At 40.3% G+C, this 18,715-nt stretch overlaps 1 protein-coding gene across 1 annotated transcript in view; it reads left to right on the forward strand.

Moving 5' to 3' along the window:
- Nucleotides 1–18,715, forward strand: part of b4galt2 (UDP-Gal:betaGlcNAc beta 1,4- galactosyltransferase, polypeptide 2) — a 183,718-nt gene that overhangs the window by 76,508 nt on the left and 88,495 nt on the right. The window contains exons 3-4 of the mRNA XM_086176474.1: nt 13,398–13,516; nt 17,021–17,137. Coding sequence (XP_086032600.1) covers nt 13,398–13,516; nt 17,021–17,137 — 236 coding nt within the window. The remainder of the gene's footprint in view (nt 1–13,397; nt 13,517–17,020; nt 17,138–18,715) is intronic.

Consider the following 18,715-nt stretch of genomic DNA (forward strand, 5'->3'; position numbering starts at 1 on the left):
AGTATTTGAAGCTGCTCACCTTCTCAACGTCAAGACCTTGGCGGAACAGGAGGTCTCCTCTCCTTCCTTATGTTCACTATCATTTCCTTGGTCTTGTCCGTGTTGAGGGTGAAGTTGTTGTCCTCACATCACTTCACCAGACTGGCCCCCTCCATCCTGTAGACAGTGATGCATCCTATCACCGCGGTGTCGTCTGCAAACTTCAGGATGATGTTGTCCTCACAGGAGGCGACACAGTCGTGGTTGAACAGGGTGTAGAGGATGGGGCTGAGGACACATCCCTGAGGAGTGCCATGTCCATGATGATGCTGGCTGAGCTCCTGTTACCTATCCTGATAGACTGGGGTCTGCCAGTCAGGAAGTCCAGGAGCCAGTCACAGATGGTGGCGTGCAGGCCAAGGGTGGACATTTTCTGTGTGAGTTTATGGGGTATGACTGTGTTGAATGCGGAACTGTTGCCCACAAAGAGCATCCTGATGTAGAAGTCTTTATTTTCTAGGTGTAGTGGAGGGTGGTGGCTCTTGTGTCTGAGATGGACTTGTTGGGCCGGTTTGCAAATTGCAGGGGCTCGAGGGTTTCCGGGATGTTGTTCTGAATGTGGGCCAGCACCACTCTCTCGAAGCACTTCATGATGATCGGAGTGAGTGCTACAGGCCTGAAGTCATTCAGAGAGAGTCATATTTGTGGCCGTATGTGCAACAATCACACCAGTGCATCCTTCAGAAGTGTCAATCCTCACACTAAAGTCAATGAGAAATATGTACTCTGCATCAACAACTTTCTGAAAGAGTAGGTTAACCTTTTAAACCATATCTAACAACTTTGCATGATATCTTTTTCCCCCTCAGAAGAGATCATTACTTTATGATCAAACAAGGTCTCAAAAATGTTGAACATTAAAATCACACTATCAGTCTTTTTTTTTTCCACCATTATCTTGTTTTAAGTCAACCTAATTTTACAATAGACCCACATCTATGTGGTAATTATTATTATTTTTGATGGACAAACATGGTAGATTTTTATTTAGAGTCAAAAGGAAAGATAAAGCCATTGATACAGATATGGATAATAATAGTAATACTGATCATTGGCTGGCTTAGACTAAACAATGGTTATGCTGTGATCAACTCCGTTTGCAAAGGGATAGCCAATGTTTAATCTGCCTGCACTCATGTCCCCTCATTAATGCAAGATAGTCCACTTATATCTTCCCCTGAGTACTTGGGGCATCGGAAGTACCCATTGGTTGTGGCTTGATGTATGCAGTGGTCTTTCCAAGCATCCACCATTGCTATTTAATTTATGAACAGTAAAGTCCATTGCAACCGTTCTACCCCCTTCTGTCTCTATTTCACTCTTGCTCTCAATCTGTCCCTCTCTCTCCTTTTCTCTCTCACTCTTTTTACCCCCACTGCTCAAGACATGAGGTCGCCCTCATTGTGTTCAGATCTGTCTTTATCTGCTTGGTATGGCAGTTCTTCCTTGCTGCTGTCATCAAGTGCTTGCACATGAAAAAATGTTGTATATGCTTTTAAAGATTGATCTACAAGTTAAGTGTGATGAGACAACTCTGGTGTGATTTGATGTTACACTTTATGGCCAAAGGTATTTGCTAACCCTTCGAAATAATCCGAATTAGGTGTTACAATCACTTCTATGGCCACAGGTGTATACAATCAAGGATCGAGGCATGCAGACTGTTTTTACAAACATTTGTGAAACAATGGGTCGCTCTCAGAAGGTCAGTGAATTCCAGCGTGGAACTGATAGGATACCACCTGTACAACAAATCCAGTTGTGAATTTTCCTCGGTCCTAAATATTCCATGGAACATGTAACTCTTCGGGAGCGACAGCAACTCAGCCATGAAGTTGTAGGCCAAGTAAACTGACGGAGTAGGATCAGCGGATGCATGTAGTGCAAAGAGGTCACCAACCTTCTGCAGAGTCAATCGCTACAGACTCCAAACGGGCTTCTGCTTAGCTCAAAAACAGTGTGCAGAGAGCTTCATGGAGTGAGTTTCCATGGGTGAGCAGCTGCATCCAAGCCATACATCACCAAGTGCAATGCAATGCATTGGACGCTGGTGGTGTAAAGGACGCCGCCACTGACTCTTGAGCAGTGGAGAGGCGTTCTCTGGAGTGATGACTCGCGCTTCTCCATTTGGCAATTTGATGGAGGAGTCTGGGCTTGATAGTTGCCAGGAGAACGGTACTTGTCTGACTGCATTGTGCCAAGTGTGAAGTGTGGTGGTAGGTGGGATTATGGTGTTGGGTTATTTCTCAGTAGCTGGGCTTGGCCCCTTAGTTCCAGAGAGAGGAACTCTAAAAGCTTCTGCATACCAAGATATTTTGGACAATTCCATGTTCCCTTTGTGGGAACAGTTTGAAACTGGCCCCTTCCTTTTCCAGCAGGGCTGGTCACTAGTACACAAAGCAAGGTCCATAAAGACATGGATGACAGAGTCTGGTGTGGATGAACTTGACTGGCCTGCAAAGAGTCCTGACCTCAACCCGATAGATCACCTTTGGGATGAATTAGAGCTGTGACTGAGAGCCAGGCCTTCTAAACCAACATCAGTGTGTGACCCCACAAATGCACTAGAATGGTCAACAATTCCCATATACACACTCCTGAACCTTGTGGACAGCCTTCCCAGAGGAGTTAAAGCTGTTACAGCCGCAAAGGGTTGATCAACGTCATAATGAACCCTATGGATTAGGAATGGGATGTCACTTAAGTTCATGCGTGAGTCAAGGCAGGTGAGTGAATACTTTTGGCCATATAGTGTATGTAATTAAAATCTGACATGACATGATACTGATACTGATACTGAGACTTGGACTAATATTTGAGGTTGTGTCAAAGTTATGATTGTGGTCTGGTATTATATGGGCACAAAAGTTAGAAAAACATCTAAATTTGATTTTAAATAACCAAGATTGTACCTTTAATTGACATAGTTACAATAATAACCACTCAAGTCAGGATTGCAGAGATCATTATCATTAGTTCATTGTTGCAAGTGAGAATTGAACAGCACTAAAATTTCCTCATTAAGTTATAATTGTGAACACCGTGTGCACTGGTACCTTTTCATGAATTCTATGTCAAATTCTCAGGGTCCAGAAAACATTTGCCATAACGAGGGTATTAGTAAAAAATATATTCTCAAATTTTAAAGTAACATATTTGTATATTGGCAATGGCAGTTGAAACAAAATAAAATGGATAGTACAATATTTTGTAATTTTCCTGTAATCGAAATGAAAAATTAGTTGGACTTGCTTTCATGTTCCCGTCTGTCAACATTACAGAGAGGGACGCTTGAGGCATAACTGAAACATGAAGCAAATGGCACTGTGTTTAATGTTAAGGTTAAAATAATATCCATCATCATGCTTTGATTCCTGTCCTGAGTGTTCTTACAACTTACAAGTTTGGATTTAAAATCTTTGAATCCTGGACTCAACAATCCCACCAAGGTGTAATGACTATTCCTTTTGACCACACCAATTCATGTCGTCCTCTGATAGCGTAACGATATTTGAGCCTTTATGGGCACGGCCCTGTTTTTTTTTTTTTTTTTTTCTAGAACCCTGATTCCAATGTTACTAGTCCAAGTAGTGTGTTTGTGGTGTGTGTGCTTGTGTGTTTCAGCATGTGCCAGCTACCACTTTGCAATGCCAGCTGGACTGTTGCAGTGAAACCCGTAGTTGTACCATCATGCACACTTACACACAAGTTCTCTCTGGTGTGCACCCATACTGGCACAGGCACACTCTTTCTCACACACACACACACATACACACACGCACGCACAGACATACCCACTCAAATGCACTCGGACATGCTGGCATGCTCTTGGTGTTTCATCTGTTTTGTAGGGAAGGGACAGATTTTATATCATGTAATAAGGAGGAACAGTCCGTCCAGAGGATGCCAGAAACAGCACCAAGGGAAACACACACATGTGGTGGGTCGTGTCTGGATGAAACACACTCCGAAGCTTTGCAGTACCCGCTTTCCCTAGATTACCAAGGATAGCCTGATTCCAGATTGATCAGTTGATGCATATTTTAATTTCAAATTTTTGCTTGTTTTTTAAAACTCAGCTAATTAGAAGTACTCTCCTTAGGGGGTATAAAACTGACACCAATGGTAAGTTTAAATAACAGAGTCAATTGCGCGAGGCGGAATGCACTTCTCAATACAGAAATCAACATGAATTTTGGAAATAGGGTATACTTCTGGTTGAAGCTATGGAGAGAAATAGTCAAAAAATTTAGACTTGTGCAAACTTCCTTTTGCTACCAAATAATGCTGTTTCAACCCCCCCATCTTTGTTCTCCTCTACTGAGTAGTCAATTATCACTCTTACCATTTATTTATTTGTAGTTATTTTGTTATTTATTTTCTTTATTTTTTTTTAGTTCTTTGTTCCTCTCTATTTCTTCTTCCAGAATTGTTTCTCAAAAACTGTTGCGTTTCTTTTCTTTATGCACTTTGCTTCCTTCTTGCATCTTTTTCTACTTCTCCCACTCATTTTCTCCTGCAGGGACGTAATGTTGTGTTACATGTTTTCTCCATCTGTTGCATTTTCCAACTACTTAAGGCTTTGAACAAAAACACATCAGTGAACATACTGTGCACGTGGATTCATGCCATGAAATGCTCTTTGCGTTGCTTGTTAGGGTAATGATGCAAAGTAGTGAATAGTGCTGAGAGATTCTAATACAAAGTAATATTATTTGGTGAAAGAAGTTCTTGATGTTTTGTTTTTTTTTCCAAACTATAAATAAATTGTGGTTAGAATTCATTTCACTTAAACAATGACACATTGAATACAGGCCTATCTTAATCCATAGTCAAAAATATTGACAGTGCATTGATATCAGTGTGATTCTTTCCTTTATTTTATTTTATCCGCTACAATTACCTGTGGTAGAGCATGTTGTTTATATCCCAATATTGTGAAGTATTTTCTGATTATAAAATTGCTTAGCCTAACAGTTTCATGAGAATGAGAGTTCAGCTCTCAGTAAATTGCTGCTACAGCACTTGCTTTCATCCCACATGGTTAAAATGTTGTTGCTGCATGCGAGATTTCCACCAAACATGTCACTCAGGCAAGGCATACCAATGTTTCATTCAGATGGAATCCACAAGATGATAGATGGCAGACCGACAGCACAATCTGAACAGCAGAGGAAAACCAAATGTACAGTCTGTCAGAATGGCAGATGGCAAAATATAACAAGCATAGCAATTAGTTTCTACTAAGAATGGTGAGGCTAATAAGAATGGGATAGATCTTATTATATACAAGTCTTTAGTTTATGTAAGTGAGAAGCTTTTGGTAATTTTAGGTGTTGTTGCAACAAAATGATCTTCTTGTCCTTATATCCCATGATTTAAACAAGTTTGGTCCTTGTATAATGAGGAAACAGATCTCGTCTCCATTTAGAATCCGTCTCTCTTTAGAGCAAGATTAAAATTTTGATCTTGGATTGGCAGTTTCTTCTTTTTTATTACTGTGGACAGTAGTCTACAGTAGACTCCTCTAACTTTTGAGATTTCACCCTCCTAATTGACAGCCTTTTTTGCCATTACTGTTGGATTTCATGTGAATGCAAAATAAAGCAGACATTGCTTCATCTGGTTTACCTTAAAGAAAAGTTAAATTTTGTTTTGATTACATTTCAGTTAAATTGTTTCATAACTTTTGCTTTTGCAGTACACGAGGAGCTGTTTCTTGGTTGAATGCTTCTGCTTTTGGTCCAAAAAGTGAGGTTTGACACTAATGATAATTTCTTAATTAATTAAAGAAGCTGATATGTTCCCAGCAACACAGTGAGCACAGCTTGTAACACCATTACTGCCCAAGACTTCTCAGCACTGCTGCTCTAACAGTTACAACATTACTGCTAATTTCATTGACCTATTGCTTTAAATCAGGTCAAGGAGTCAATTCAGGCTTGGCCAGCTGTGGGGCTTGTAACGCACTGGCAGTGACTTCCTTTTATGGTGCTGGCACCTGTTAAATTCTGCCCGCTCAGACAATTATGTGATTCTGTGTTCCACTTTGAATCATTTAACATCTTTGTCTTTCTGAAGCTTAAAATGTTTATTATTTAACAATTCTCCATGTCCGTGTAATGACTGCCATTTTCACCGTGACAAAGCCTATCATTTATCCCTTAAGAAATTAAGGTAGTTAACGCTTCGGCCTCACAGCACGAAGGACGATTTGATCCTTTGTGTGTTAGTGTTCATGTTGGGTTTCCTCCGTGTTCTCTGATTTCTTACATTACATTACATTGCATTTGGCAGACGCTTTTATCCAAAGCGACTTACAATAGAGGACATAGGGACTGCAAATACACTTGCAAATACACGATGCACAGGAAATATACAGAACAGTAAGCTTGGGTTAGTGAGTTGTTTTTTTTTTTGACAAAGACATACACAAACGTACACACACACACTGCATAGCCTAACTTACTGCCTAACCTGATCTGGAGCATCAGCGCGGTAAAAAGTCCTGAAAGAGAACAGTTTTTACCTGTTTCTTGAAGGTTGAGATAGATAATGCTAGTCTTGTTGCTTCTGGAAGTTTGTTCCACCACTGAGGTAGTAGAACTGAGAACAGTTTTGCCTGAGATCGCTTAGAGCGAGCAAAAGGTACTGCTAGTAGGTTTGTATTAGAATTTCTTCCCACGGTCCAAAAACATGCAGAAGGTTAATTGAAAAAATTGCCCTGAATGAGTGTATATATGTGGCCCTGCGATTGACTGGCGACCAGTCCAGGGTGTACCGCGCCTCTCTCCCGGTATCGGCCAGGATAGGGTCCGGCATCCCCCACAACCCTGAATGCAAGATTAGTGTGAGAATATGGATGCATATATCGACATTTGATGGGATTTTAGATCATAATGGTTTGTTATTGGCTATTACATTCTGTTCTGAAAGAAATATAAAAACAAGCTAGAAATTGTTGAACTTTTCACTTTAAAGAGAAAACATTAAGATTGTGGAATGTATTCGTGGAATTAAGTGAAACGCTACATATAAAGCACAACGTGGGGGTAAACGTTGTTTGAAAATTTCTTTGATTTGAGGATTTTAAAAGGCTCTGCAAACAACTTCATCTGACATGTTAACTTTAGTGTTCTCTTAGTATCTTCTACATGAAATGTGTTTTCGTATCTCAGGTTTCATTATACTAACTATAAAAATACAGATGTAGTATTTAATGAAAAAATTAATCCCTGTTTTTAGTGACCCTTTAAGCGAGAGTTCTAAGAAATGACCATTGGCCTCGGAGGCCTGGCTGACCGGAAACCCAAATGCCTCGTCTTGGAGGTATTTTGCCGTGACTGACGTTGACTTTGCCAACATCTTAAAGAAGCATGGAGTTCAAAAAGATATTCAGAGACGATGCAAATATGAAAAGGTTGTTTATATATCTAGGCATTCAGAGACACTTTCTGTAAAATCAAATTGTAGTAAATGTTTTTTTTTTTCAATTCGTTTTCATTAATTTCATTTTCTTTTTGCCATTTTGTCGCCATTGTGTTGGTAATTCTGCCCCAAACCTTAGTTTATACATTTTCAAAGGTGGCTGTGAAATAACAAGATGTCATAAATGTTCAGAAATATCTCATTTGACAATATACAGTATATATATATATATATATATATATATATATATACTGTATATATATATACAATATACAGTATATATTGATCTTCATTGTCTCAGTATATTACCTTGCTCTACTTAAAGAAATGGCATTGTATTCAAAGTATGTCATTTTTTTAATCATTCCTCAAGAAACCTTCAGTCCTGACTGAAGTACCTTTTATATCAAGGTTACTCTATTAACCCTTCAAGGTTCAGGCATCATGGAAATATTTTGGTCTTAAGAAAGCAGTGCATGACATTTAAGAGATGGATGCCTAATAGCAAGCCTTTTAAACCAGGAACTGAGCATTTTAATTCCATTCTGTCTGTGACATTCATGCTTTCTTTTGTCATTTGGATTTTGTTTTGCCCCGCAGCAACACAGCTATCATTTTCAGGATGTCGCAGCAACCTCCATGCTTTTTTTTTTTTTTTTTTTCGCTTGCTGTTTGTGAACTGTGAATTCATCAGTTAACCCTTTATTTCTTTTTTTTCCTGGGAGACATACTTACACACAAGCTGTGTGTTGTTGTTCCTATACCACTGCGCAAAGAGACGGCTTGATGTTTCGCGTGTCTAGGGCTGATGTATCAAGGAGGTTCTTAGATAACATAATCCTCTGATCTAGTAATTTCACACGAACACGCACGCACAAACACACTGGGCTGTGCACGAGAATGCAGTCTGTTCCACTAATGATTTTAAGAGTATAGATTCACAGAGAGCTCTCAAAAGGGGGGAATGGGAGAAGAGCTGGATCGAATTTGAAGAACTGAAGGACGAAAAGTCAAATAGGATAAGCTGAGGAAAAGGACAGTGGTTTCGTGTTTCTTTTTTCTTTCTAACGTAGAAACTCCTTGCTACCAACACATCGCTTTCTCCTACCTTCTGTTGTTCTTGACAAGCATGTCTTTTTTTTCTGGTCTCCTTATCTCCACAGTGCGTAGAAGCACTTGTAAATGATTGAAAGAGAGGAGAGTGGACTGGCTAATGAGATTCAGAGAGCTGAAAGTCTGCATTGTTACAAAGTGTGTGTCAGTGGGAGGCAGGAGAGGAACAATCTCATCCTCCCATTTTCTCTCTATTCACTTTCCCCTTGCCATTTTTTTTTTTTTTTTGTTCCTTCACTTTCTCGCCCTCACATCTCTGCCCTTCCCCCTGAGGCCTTAGAACTAAACTCAATTATAAACTGAGAACTTTTCCTTGGAATCTGACCCCGGCAATGATTCAGTAGTCGCTTAAGTTACATCAGGACTCAAAAAGTCACTGAGGGAGAGCTGATTAATAACCAGCTCTGTTTGTATGTGGTCTGATGGCCCGAGCCTGACATGGTGCCATCGTACCGTCGTGTATGTGAACTTAGACTTCACAGAGAAGTTGTTTGATTATGTCACAGGCAGCCACACAGATGCAAGTGAAAAACATTTTTTTATCGTTGTACACAAAATTCCATCCCAAGAACACGTGTGTAGTCATTGTTTTACTTTGTGTTTTTTTTTTATTTTTTTTATTAACCAGTACAAATAGGAAAGAAAATCACAAGGAAGTGTTTTTTTGACAAACAATTCTTCTTTACGCTGACAGCAAAATGGATATCATATTGGGAGACATCCGCTATATATGAAAACGGTGGCAAAATATGGGTGCAGACCTTGACCACTGATCTATCTACTCCGTTCTATGGGTTACGTTTTGACAACAGAAATAGAGAAACTGAAGCAAAAAGCCAAGACAGTGGAAGATTTCATCATACAAAGCTGCAGACCACAACACTGAGCTTCTCCCCTCTTGTTCTTTTTCCTTGTTATCTGGTCAAACCCATACAGGATCCCATCTTCATATAGGTCAATCTTTCTGTATGTATTATTTACTGTCGCAGGGGTGCTCTTATTGTATACTTTTTGCGATATGTGTTGCTTATCTCACAGTGGGAGTCGAAGGAGCATGTTGATCATATCAGTACATTGTGTGAGATATGATCAGTTTGTGTCCTAGACAGCATTAAGACAGGGATTGTGAAAAAGCTATTCCCTTTTTTTTCAACAAATTCCAATGAAAATTTAAATATTATCAACACAATTCTCTAAAGAAATATAGGTGATGAAAGGCTTTTTTGTTATTAGGAGATATCCAGTGTTTTGCAAGTGGACATCCTCCTGGAGGGGTCATGGAGTGGAAATAATTTGGAATTTGAGGTTATTGTTAATATAATATTTAGGCCGTTATTACAAATTGTTGAAATGATTAAAGTTTAACTGATTTATTTTATCTATATACATGAAAATTATATACATACAGTATAAAGTAAATTGACTAAACTACCACCCGTCCAGCTTCGGATTCAAATGTCAAAGTCAGAGACGGATATTTAACTTTTTATGAACTCTGCCTGTCAGCGAGGAAATTGTCATTTAAGATGGCTGAGGTTTGGCAGCTAACTCTCAATGACTTGAGCCGCTTTATTGCAAAGTGAAGTCCTTTAAAGTTTAAAGGACTTCACTTTACCTCAACTAAGGTTTGATTGTTGTTTAAAGTTTAAACAACAATCAAACCTTTGTTGATTTACTCTTAGATTTTAAATGTCATACATAATAACTTTAAGAGCCTTTTTTTCCCCCTAAAAGTCTTGTTTTAGTGTAGATTAACCTGTTTTATATCCAACATGGTTCAGTGGTTTCTGGGAAAAACAGCACACAGCAATATGACAGCACCCTCAGTGAGCAATAGGGTGGCATTGCAAAAAAACATTTTAAACCAGTTTTAAGGTTACGGCATGGATAAAACCTACTGTAAAGAAAGCCCGATTTATAATGATATATACTGTAGATTATTATTAACATGTTCCTTCTCCACAAGACATTTTAGACAATTGAGTGTTCAGGTTATATTACAGCAGTAGTAACCATTCAGTAAGTGTCCAGGTTCAATTCCAGTGGCCCACTTGGGCTTCCTGTGTTGTATTTGCATATTCTCTGCATGCCTGCAGAACACACGTGGTGCAATTAACATGTGTGTTATGAACATGTGAGCTTGTTAGAATCGATTATGCGTCCAGCCTGAATATTGCTGATTGTAGATCTCTCACTAAAAGCTCAAATGTCAATACTTAGGGGTTTATTAAGCAGCCTAACTTGCATTGTACCCAACATTCTCTCTCTCTTGCTCTCTATCACTCATACTGTGCTAATACACAGTCAGTCAATACTGAAGTATATTTGAATATCTTAAAGGCTAAAGCTGTTATTGTTTTTTTCTTTTCGCTCTTTGAATCTCAAACATGTTTTTTAATCCAAAGAGTGAGTCAGGTTAGGGAACCTATCATGAAATGAAAAGCAGGATTTTAGTTTATTGTAAGAGGCTGTGATATGAAGCAATATTTGACATGATTTAGGAAAATAGTATAAAAGATGGATTCTTTGAGTGATATCACAAACTCTCTAATTCTCTCTATATATTCTTTTGGTCATTTTAATGTTGTATTAGGCTGTTACCCTTCACTGCCCTATTTTAAATTTACGGTTACTGTGTAACAAATGCATCCAGGCATTTCTACACAAATGTGTTTTTTTCATAAATAGATACAAAAGACTACTTAAGGTCATGGGCATTTTACCATCCAATTGTGTCTAATATGTTTTGAATATGGACTTAAGGAGTTATATTCAAGCAAATGGCTTCCTGTTTTTTTTTTTTTTTTTTTTTTTTACGACTTGTTAGTTTATTTGCCCTTGCTCTCACAGCCAAAAGGTACTGTGTATTGAAAAAGTTTTTTTGTCTTTTTTTGTCCCTCAAACGTAAGGCTAATGGGTACCTAAGAAAGGGAGGAAGAGTTTCTCAAAGCGATCACCAGGGTTCCTACAGACATGAATACTGCACTATCTAACTCAATAAAACCCAGTAGATATTATTAGAAATTAGATGTTATAGCCTTTTGTGCTCATAAGAGAAGGTTGAATTTTCATAGCATCATCTGTGTCATTGCTGATTTAATAGTATTTACATTTCGTCACCCTGAAGACTTGCTGTCTCCTTCATTGATGTCATCAGAATTCTCCAAGTTGCCCTAAAGCAGCTGTGAATTCATTGTTTTTACAGCTTCACAGTGGCAAATGTCAACTTAGTCTGATCAGCTGTTCGAGCTTTAATAGTTATAATAATTATTTCTTTTTTTTTTTATGTATATTAACCCAAGCCCAGCACATCATGCACACACACAAACCACACACACACACACACACATATTTTATTCAACTTCAAGGAAAGAAAATCAAGTCGAGTTGCCATAATAAGATTTTGACAAGAGAATTCAGTTTTGATAACATCAAGCCCGGCCAATTGCTTGCTTCAGTTTGTTAGTGAAATTCATTTTTTTTGGGGCACTGACAGGTTGAGATAATGTCCAACAAGATTATATAAATGACCCGTGTACATGTTTATTTTTCACCCCCTATCTGTGCATGTGTCATAGAGGTTTTGTAATCTTTGCAGAGGAAGTCAAACTAATGTTTGTGGGATTGACAGGTTTAGATGGAGGATCTGCTGACTCCACAGATTTTCCTGTGCTCAGTTAAATGAGATCGAGGTATTTAAAATAGACACCTGTGCATGTTCATGTGTATATTTGAGCTGCCTTTTGCCAGTAAAGATGATTAAAATCATTGAAAAATTAAGAATAATTTCTTTTTTGCCCATCTGATCCCCAAGTTATGTGTATCTCTTACTGAAATAATAACAGAAAAAACACCATAAGAAATTTTTGTTTGAGTTAAAATACCCACAAACAGGGTACACTCCTTCGTGTTTTTGTTTTTTAAGATATGTATCGCTGAGTAAGCCTGAATGATTTAAAATTCTGAATTTTGTTGATTTAATCCGTTAATGCTAAAGCTTTTACTGACATAGGGATATATATAGTATTACATGAGTATTTATTAGATGTGTATTTACTTCTATAATTTTAATGATTATCACCATATCATGTTTAAACTTAACATTTGATGCTGGTAGCTAATTACTTCCTGGCATAACAGCAGAGAAGAACATGTACTGAAATGTGACATTTTCTATGGTATGACTGTTCAAAGTGGGGTTCGTCAAAGGGCAGTTTATGATTCTATGACTTTGGTGGGAGCCCAAAAGGCAAAGCTCTCCCATATATTTTAATGAACTTGGCTTCCTGAATGATGGGCAACATTTATTGGCTATACCAGAGATTTAAAGTAAATCAATTTTTCCATTTTTTCTCAGTGAGTGCGACCCTCTATCCCATGTGCTCAAACACAGATGAGTGATTGTAGGATCTGTCAGGACTCAGAGGTTTGAGAGATCGATGAGAAGTGATTTAACATATGGCTTCATCACTGAGAGTAGTGAAATTACCTTTCGTGTTGTATCCATGCTGACCAACTTCAAAGTCTTTGTTTATCTTTGAGGAATATGTAGTTTCCAAAGCAAACACGTCTTAATAAATGCTACATTATGCAGAGCCTATCCCTTGAAAGCATTTTTTCTGCATAGATTGCTTTGATACATGTAGAATGTTGCTTTGAAGCTTAACACTCTTGCTGTCCCTCAATCCCTGCAGCCCATCTTACTTTCTTTCTTTCCCTAATCTTTTCTTTTTCTTTCCACTGTTCATTTATTTACTGTCTTCTCTGTTGTTTACCCCCTCCCGCTAAATCTGCCCTCTCTCCCTTTTTTTCTTCAGTGGGCCGTTTGTTGATCGAGTTCAGCTCCCAAATGACGATGGAACGAGTGCAGAAAGAAAACCCTAATGTGACTGAGGGAGGTCGCTACTCGCCCCCTGACTGTCGGGCACGATGGAAGGTCTGTCTGATATAGTCACCTATTTTAGATTTTCTTTTCCAAAATTGTATACCATTTCCAGCTATTTTAAATATTTAATAATTTCACTCAATGCAGTTATCAGCATGGTTGTTAAGCGCTGTTGGAGAGCCAAAGAATGACATCACTCATTAGGTTGTAAATAGATTTGATGTATACATAACTATAAAAGTGAAACTACTTTAAAGAACTGAGGAGAAAACTATTTAAAGGTGTATATTTTCATCTTTTTTCTGGTGCTTTGATAGATTTTGAAAAACTTTGCACAATTTAAGTCTTTCAGCTTTTATCCTAATGACGTCATATCTTCCCCCATGCGTGATCAAGCAAATACCATTGGGGATAGGAAGACTGGACAAAAAAAAATTACATTTGAATATTTTGATATACCTTTAAATTTTTGGATTTCAATATATGCACATCCATCCATCCGTCCATCCATGTTCCCAACGCTTATCCGAAATTGGGTCGCAGGGAGCAGAGAGGCCCAGACATCCTGCTCCCCACCCACATGGTCCAGGTCTTCTGGGGGGACCCCAAGGCGTTCCCAGGCCAGCCTAGAGACATAGTCTCTCCGGTGTGTCCTGGGTCTTTCCCGTGGTCTCCTCCCAGATGGACATGCCCTGAATACCTCCCTGAGGAGGTGTCCAGGAGGCATCCTGACCAGATGCCAGAGCCACCTCATCTGACTCCTCTCAATGCGGCAGAGCAGCGACTCTATTCTGAGCCCCTCCCAGAGTGCCGAACTCCTCACCCTTTTTCTAATGGAGAGTCCGGCCACCTTGCGGAGAAAACTCATTTCAGCCGTTCATGTACCCGCGATCTTGTTCTTTCGGTCACCGGTAAATTGTGAGCTTCACCCTCTGGCTCAGCTCCCTCTTCATCACTACAGACTGGTACAGTCACCACTGCAGAAGATGCAGCGATCCGCCTGTCAATCTCCTTCTCCATGCTTCCTTCTCTCGTGAACAAAACCTCAAGATACTTGAACTCCTCCACTTGGGGCAGGACCTCTTCCCCGACCCGGAGTGGGCACTCTACCTGTTTCTGGTTGAGCACCACCAATTTGGAGGTGCTGATCCTCATTCCAGCCTCTTCATATTTGGCTGCGAACCGCTCCAGAGAGAGCTTGAGATCATGGATGAAGCCAACAGAACCACATCATTTACAAAAAGCAGCAAGTTGATCCTGTGGTCACCAAACCATATCCCCTCAATGCCCTGGCTGTGCCTAGATACTCTGTCCATTAAAGATATGAACAGAATCTGTGACAAAGGGCAGCCCTGGTGGAGTTCAACTGCAGAACTCAAATCTGACTCATAACCATCAATGTGGACCAAGCTCTGCCAAGTCATGCAGAGACTGAACAGCCCATTTAACTGCATTCAGTACCCCATATTCTTGGAGAACCCCCCTCAGGATTGCCCACGGGACATGGTCGAATGCCTTCTCCAGATCCACAAAACACATGTAGGCTTGTTGGGTAAACACCCATGGCCCCTCGAGGACCCTGCTGAGGGTATAGAGCTGGTCCACTGTTCCACAACCAGGGCCAAAACCACACTGCTCCTCCTGGACCCAGCGGACCATCCTCTCCAGCACCACTGAATTGACCTTACCAGGGAGGCTGAGGAGTTTGATCCCCTGTAGTTGGAGCACACCCTCTGATCCCCCTTTTTAAAAAGGGAGATCACCACCCCAGTCTGCTAGTTCAGCTGCACCATCCCCGATGTTCACACAATGCTGCGGAGGGGAGTCAGACAGGAAAGCCCAACAACATCCAGAGCCTTGAGGAATCCAGGGTAGCCCTCGTTCTCGCTGAATTCCTCCCACGCCCGAGTTTTTGCCTTGATGGCCACCGAAGCCGCATATCGCTTGGTCTACCGGTACCTCCAGAGCCCGCCCCACTAGCCAGAAAGGCCCATACTCCTCATCCCTCACCCCTGGGGTCCATCAACAGGTTTGAGATTTGCCGCCCCAACAGGTGCTGACCGCCTTACGGCCGCAGCTCCAGTCTGCAACCTCGACAATGGAAGCACTGAGCATGGCCCATTCGGACTCAATGTCCCTCGCATCCCTCGAAATGCGGTTGTAGCTCTGCCAGAGTTGGGAGTTGAAACTCATGCCAGACATTCACAGCAGGTCTGACCGGCATCCTCCCACACCATTGGAGCCAGCTCACCACCAGGCGGTGATCACTGGACAGCGTCATCCCTCTCTTCATCCGAGTGTCAAGGGCATGCGGCCGCAAGTCCGACAATACGACCACCAGGTCAATCAAAGTACTGTGGCTAAAGGTGTGTTGGTGCCAAGTGCACATATGGACAGCTTTAGCCTAAACATGATGTTTGTTATGGACAATCCACGATGAGCACAGAAGTCCAACAACGAAACAATGCTTCCATTTCAATCCATTCCTCCCAATCACACCTGGCGCCTCTCACTGGGGGCAACTCCAGAGCTGGGTCCGACTATATCTAGTCGGAATCTCTCAGCCTTGCACCCCAGCTTGAGCTCCCCCCCTGCCAGAGATGTGACATTCCATGTTCTAAGAGCCAGCTTCTGCAACCAAGGATCAGACCGCCACGTTCACCCACTCCGGCTACCACCCAGTTACCGCCCAGCTCATGCTGCACCCTTGGCCTGTGGGTGGTGAGCCCAGTGGAAGAGGGATTCCTGTCATTCCCTTGGGCTGTGCCTGGCTAAGCCCCATGGGTAAAGACCTGGATACTAGGTGCTTGCCACTGAACCCCATCCTCAGGCCTGGCTCCGCGGGGGGCCCCAGTGACTTGCGTCAAGGCAAGGGAAACTGGGTCCAATGATTGTCTTCTTCATGGGAGGTCTTCTGAGTCACAGTTCGTCTGGGTTCTCACCTGGGACCTGATTGCCTTGGCATACCCTTACAGGGGCATAAAGCCCCTGATAAGGTAGCTCCCAGGATCACTGGGACACGCAAACCCTTCCACCACGATAAGTTGGCAGCGTACGGAGGGAATGGTGTACTTCATATTTCAGAAAATGGTTGTTTTCCAAACTGCAAAAATCAATTTCATGGTGATCTTATTTATTTACACAATAAATGAAAGCTAAACCTCAATGGACCCCAAAAGCTGAGCGGAAATCACCCGTCATACAGATGAAGGATAATTTGATGAGTTCTTTGCTAGAAAACTTCCTTATTTGTCAGAAAAAATCGGAGACCTCTTTATTTTCAGAGTTACATTAACAACAAAATATTGTACACGGACAAAGCAGGTTCAGGGTGGGATTAAAAAAAATGATAAAAGGCTCATTTGAGTCTAATTACTCAAAAAGCTGCCATCAAATTTCAGATTGCATATTTTGGCTGTTTTTTGTGCCCCTTGTTTGTCTATTATCTGCAATGATTATGCAATTGAGTTGTTAACTTGAGTAAAGAAAATGCTCCATTGTGGTTTTTTGCTGAACGGAAGCAAATTACCAGCTGCAACCATCCCTCTTGTGCAGGTTGCAATCATCATCCCATTCCGTCACAGAGAAAACCACCTAAAATACTGGCTCCATTACCTCCACCCCATCCTTAGACGCCAGAGGATTGACTATGGCATCTATATTATCAACCAGGTATGCCACCACACACACACACACACACACACAAACACACACAGTACTGCCGGTGTGGAACACACCTATGTCATTCTGACCGAATGAAATCCTTTGAATATTTCAGATAACCGTCTCTGCATGCTATGCGTTTTTTTTTTTTTTTTTGTCTCAAATGATGAATTTGGGATTTGGAATTGTTGTGTGATTTATCTGCCAAAATTTGAAAAATTATCACTTCTCATTAAATGTCTTAAAGTGATGAGTCTGAGAGTATTATTTGTGACATTTAAAATAGTTTTGGCGACAAAAATTGAAGTTATCCAAGTAAGGTGTGATCAAAGCAAAACAACTTTTGAATGGGTGAAGAGTGTTATATAAAAGCAAGATAAGAAACTCTTATCTTTTGATATGTCCTGTCTTATATTATACTGTTTTTTAATGTGTCATCCTGTCCTTACTCCTTTTGGCCTTGTAATACTTCTGAATTCTTTCTCCTATAGAGCAAAGCTCTGATCTTGCAACAGTCTCTCTCCTTAACAAACTGTCTCATCTTACAGGAAATTGTATTTCATAGGCTAGGTCTTGATTTTAGATGTTTTGATACCGTACACAATTACTTCAAACATTGTCAGACTATTTCAAAGTTTGCCTGTAGTGGTTGGGTTTATCATAGGGCTATCTACCCTCCACCATACATTTACTATTAATTTCTACACACATGTCACATGATGGAGTGGTAGTCTCATATGCTCCCATATATTCAGGTACATTTTCAGACGGTTTATCTCCACCAAAGTTTTGGATGAATTTTAAGCAAGCACAATGGTCAGTATTGTTTAAAATCCCAAAGTATGGCATCTGCTAAATGCTCACTCCATGTAACAATGACTAAGCAGCAGTGAAGCAGACATTTTTGTTTTGTAGAGGTTTTCATGTTGTGTAATGTCTTATTCAAGTATTCAATGTAGCAAGTCATGCTATACAATTTACACGTATTATATGTTATGGTCATATTTTCATGTTGAAAAGATTTATTTAGTAATTTAGTTATCTGTTTATACTTTTCTTTTACCCTTATCCTTCAAGATTTATACTTGGAAGGTCCGACAGGAAAAGTAGACGCATGGAGATACAAACAAGCTTAAAAGAAGTCACACTAACAAGACAGAAAAAAAGGGAGATTAGAACAGTTCATAGTATCGTTGGGGTTTTGATGACAATAAGTTCTGATGTATCTGACACGATGGGCAATTAAATCTTTTTACCCGAGGAGCACTTTTCTATTGTGCTTGCTGAAGTGTTAAATGAGTGGAAGTGTGGATCCTTTTAACACCAAACCCCGGAAATGAGATTGATTGGTGTAGAGGGTGGCAAGAGGTGATAATTCTCACCTTCTAGTGTCAGCATTGCCAACCGATAATGGATGACAAAACAGAGGCAACAGGGCTTTCAGGAACCAACAAATACCCTTGTAGAAAAACACTTGCAGGCATGTATTACATATGTGCATGTGAGTATATACAAACCCGATTCCAAAAAAAAGTTGTGATGCTGTTTAAATTGCTTATAAAAACAGAATGGAGTGATCTCCAAATC

The sequence above is a fragment of the Fistularia commersonii genome, chromosome 28 (genome assembly GCF_037954325.1).
Source record: "Fistularia commersonii isolate RoL2024-O1a breed Wild chromosome 28, RoL_Fcom_v1.0, whole genome shotgun sequence".
NCBI classification, from domain to species: domain Eukaryota; kingdom Metazoa; phylum Chordata; class Actinopteri; order Syngnathiformes; family Fistulariidae; genus Fistularia; species Fistularia commersonii.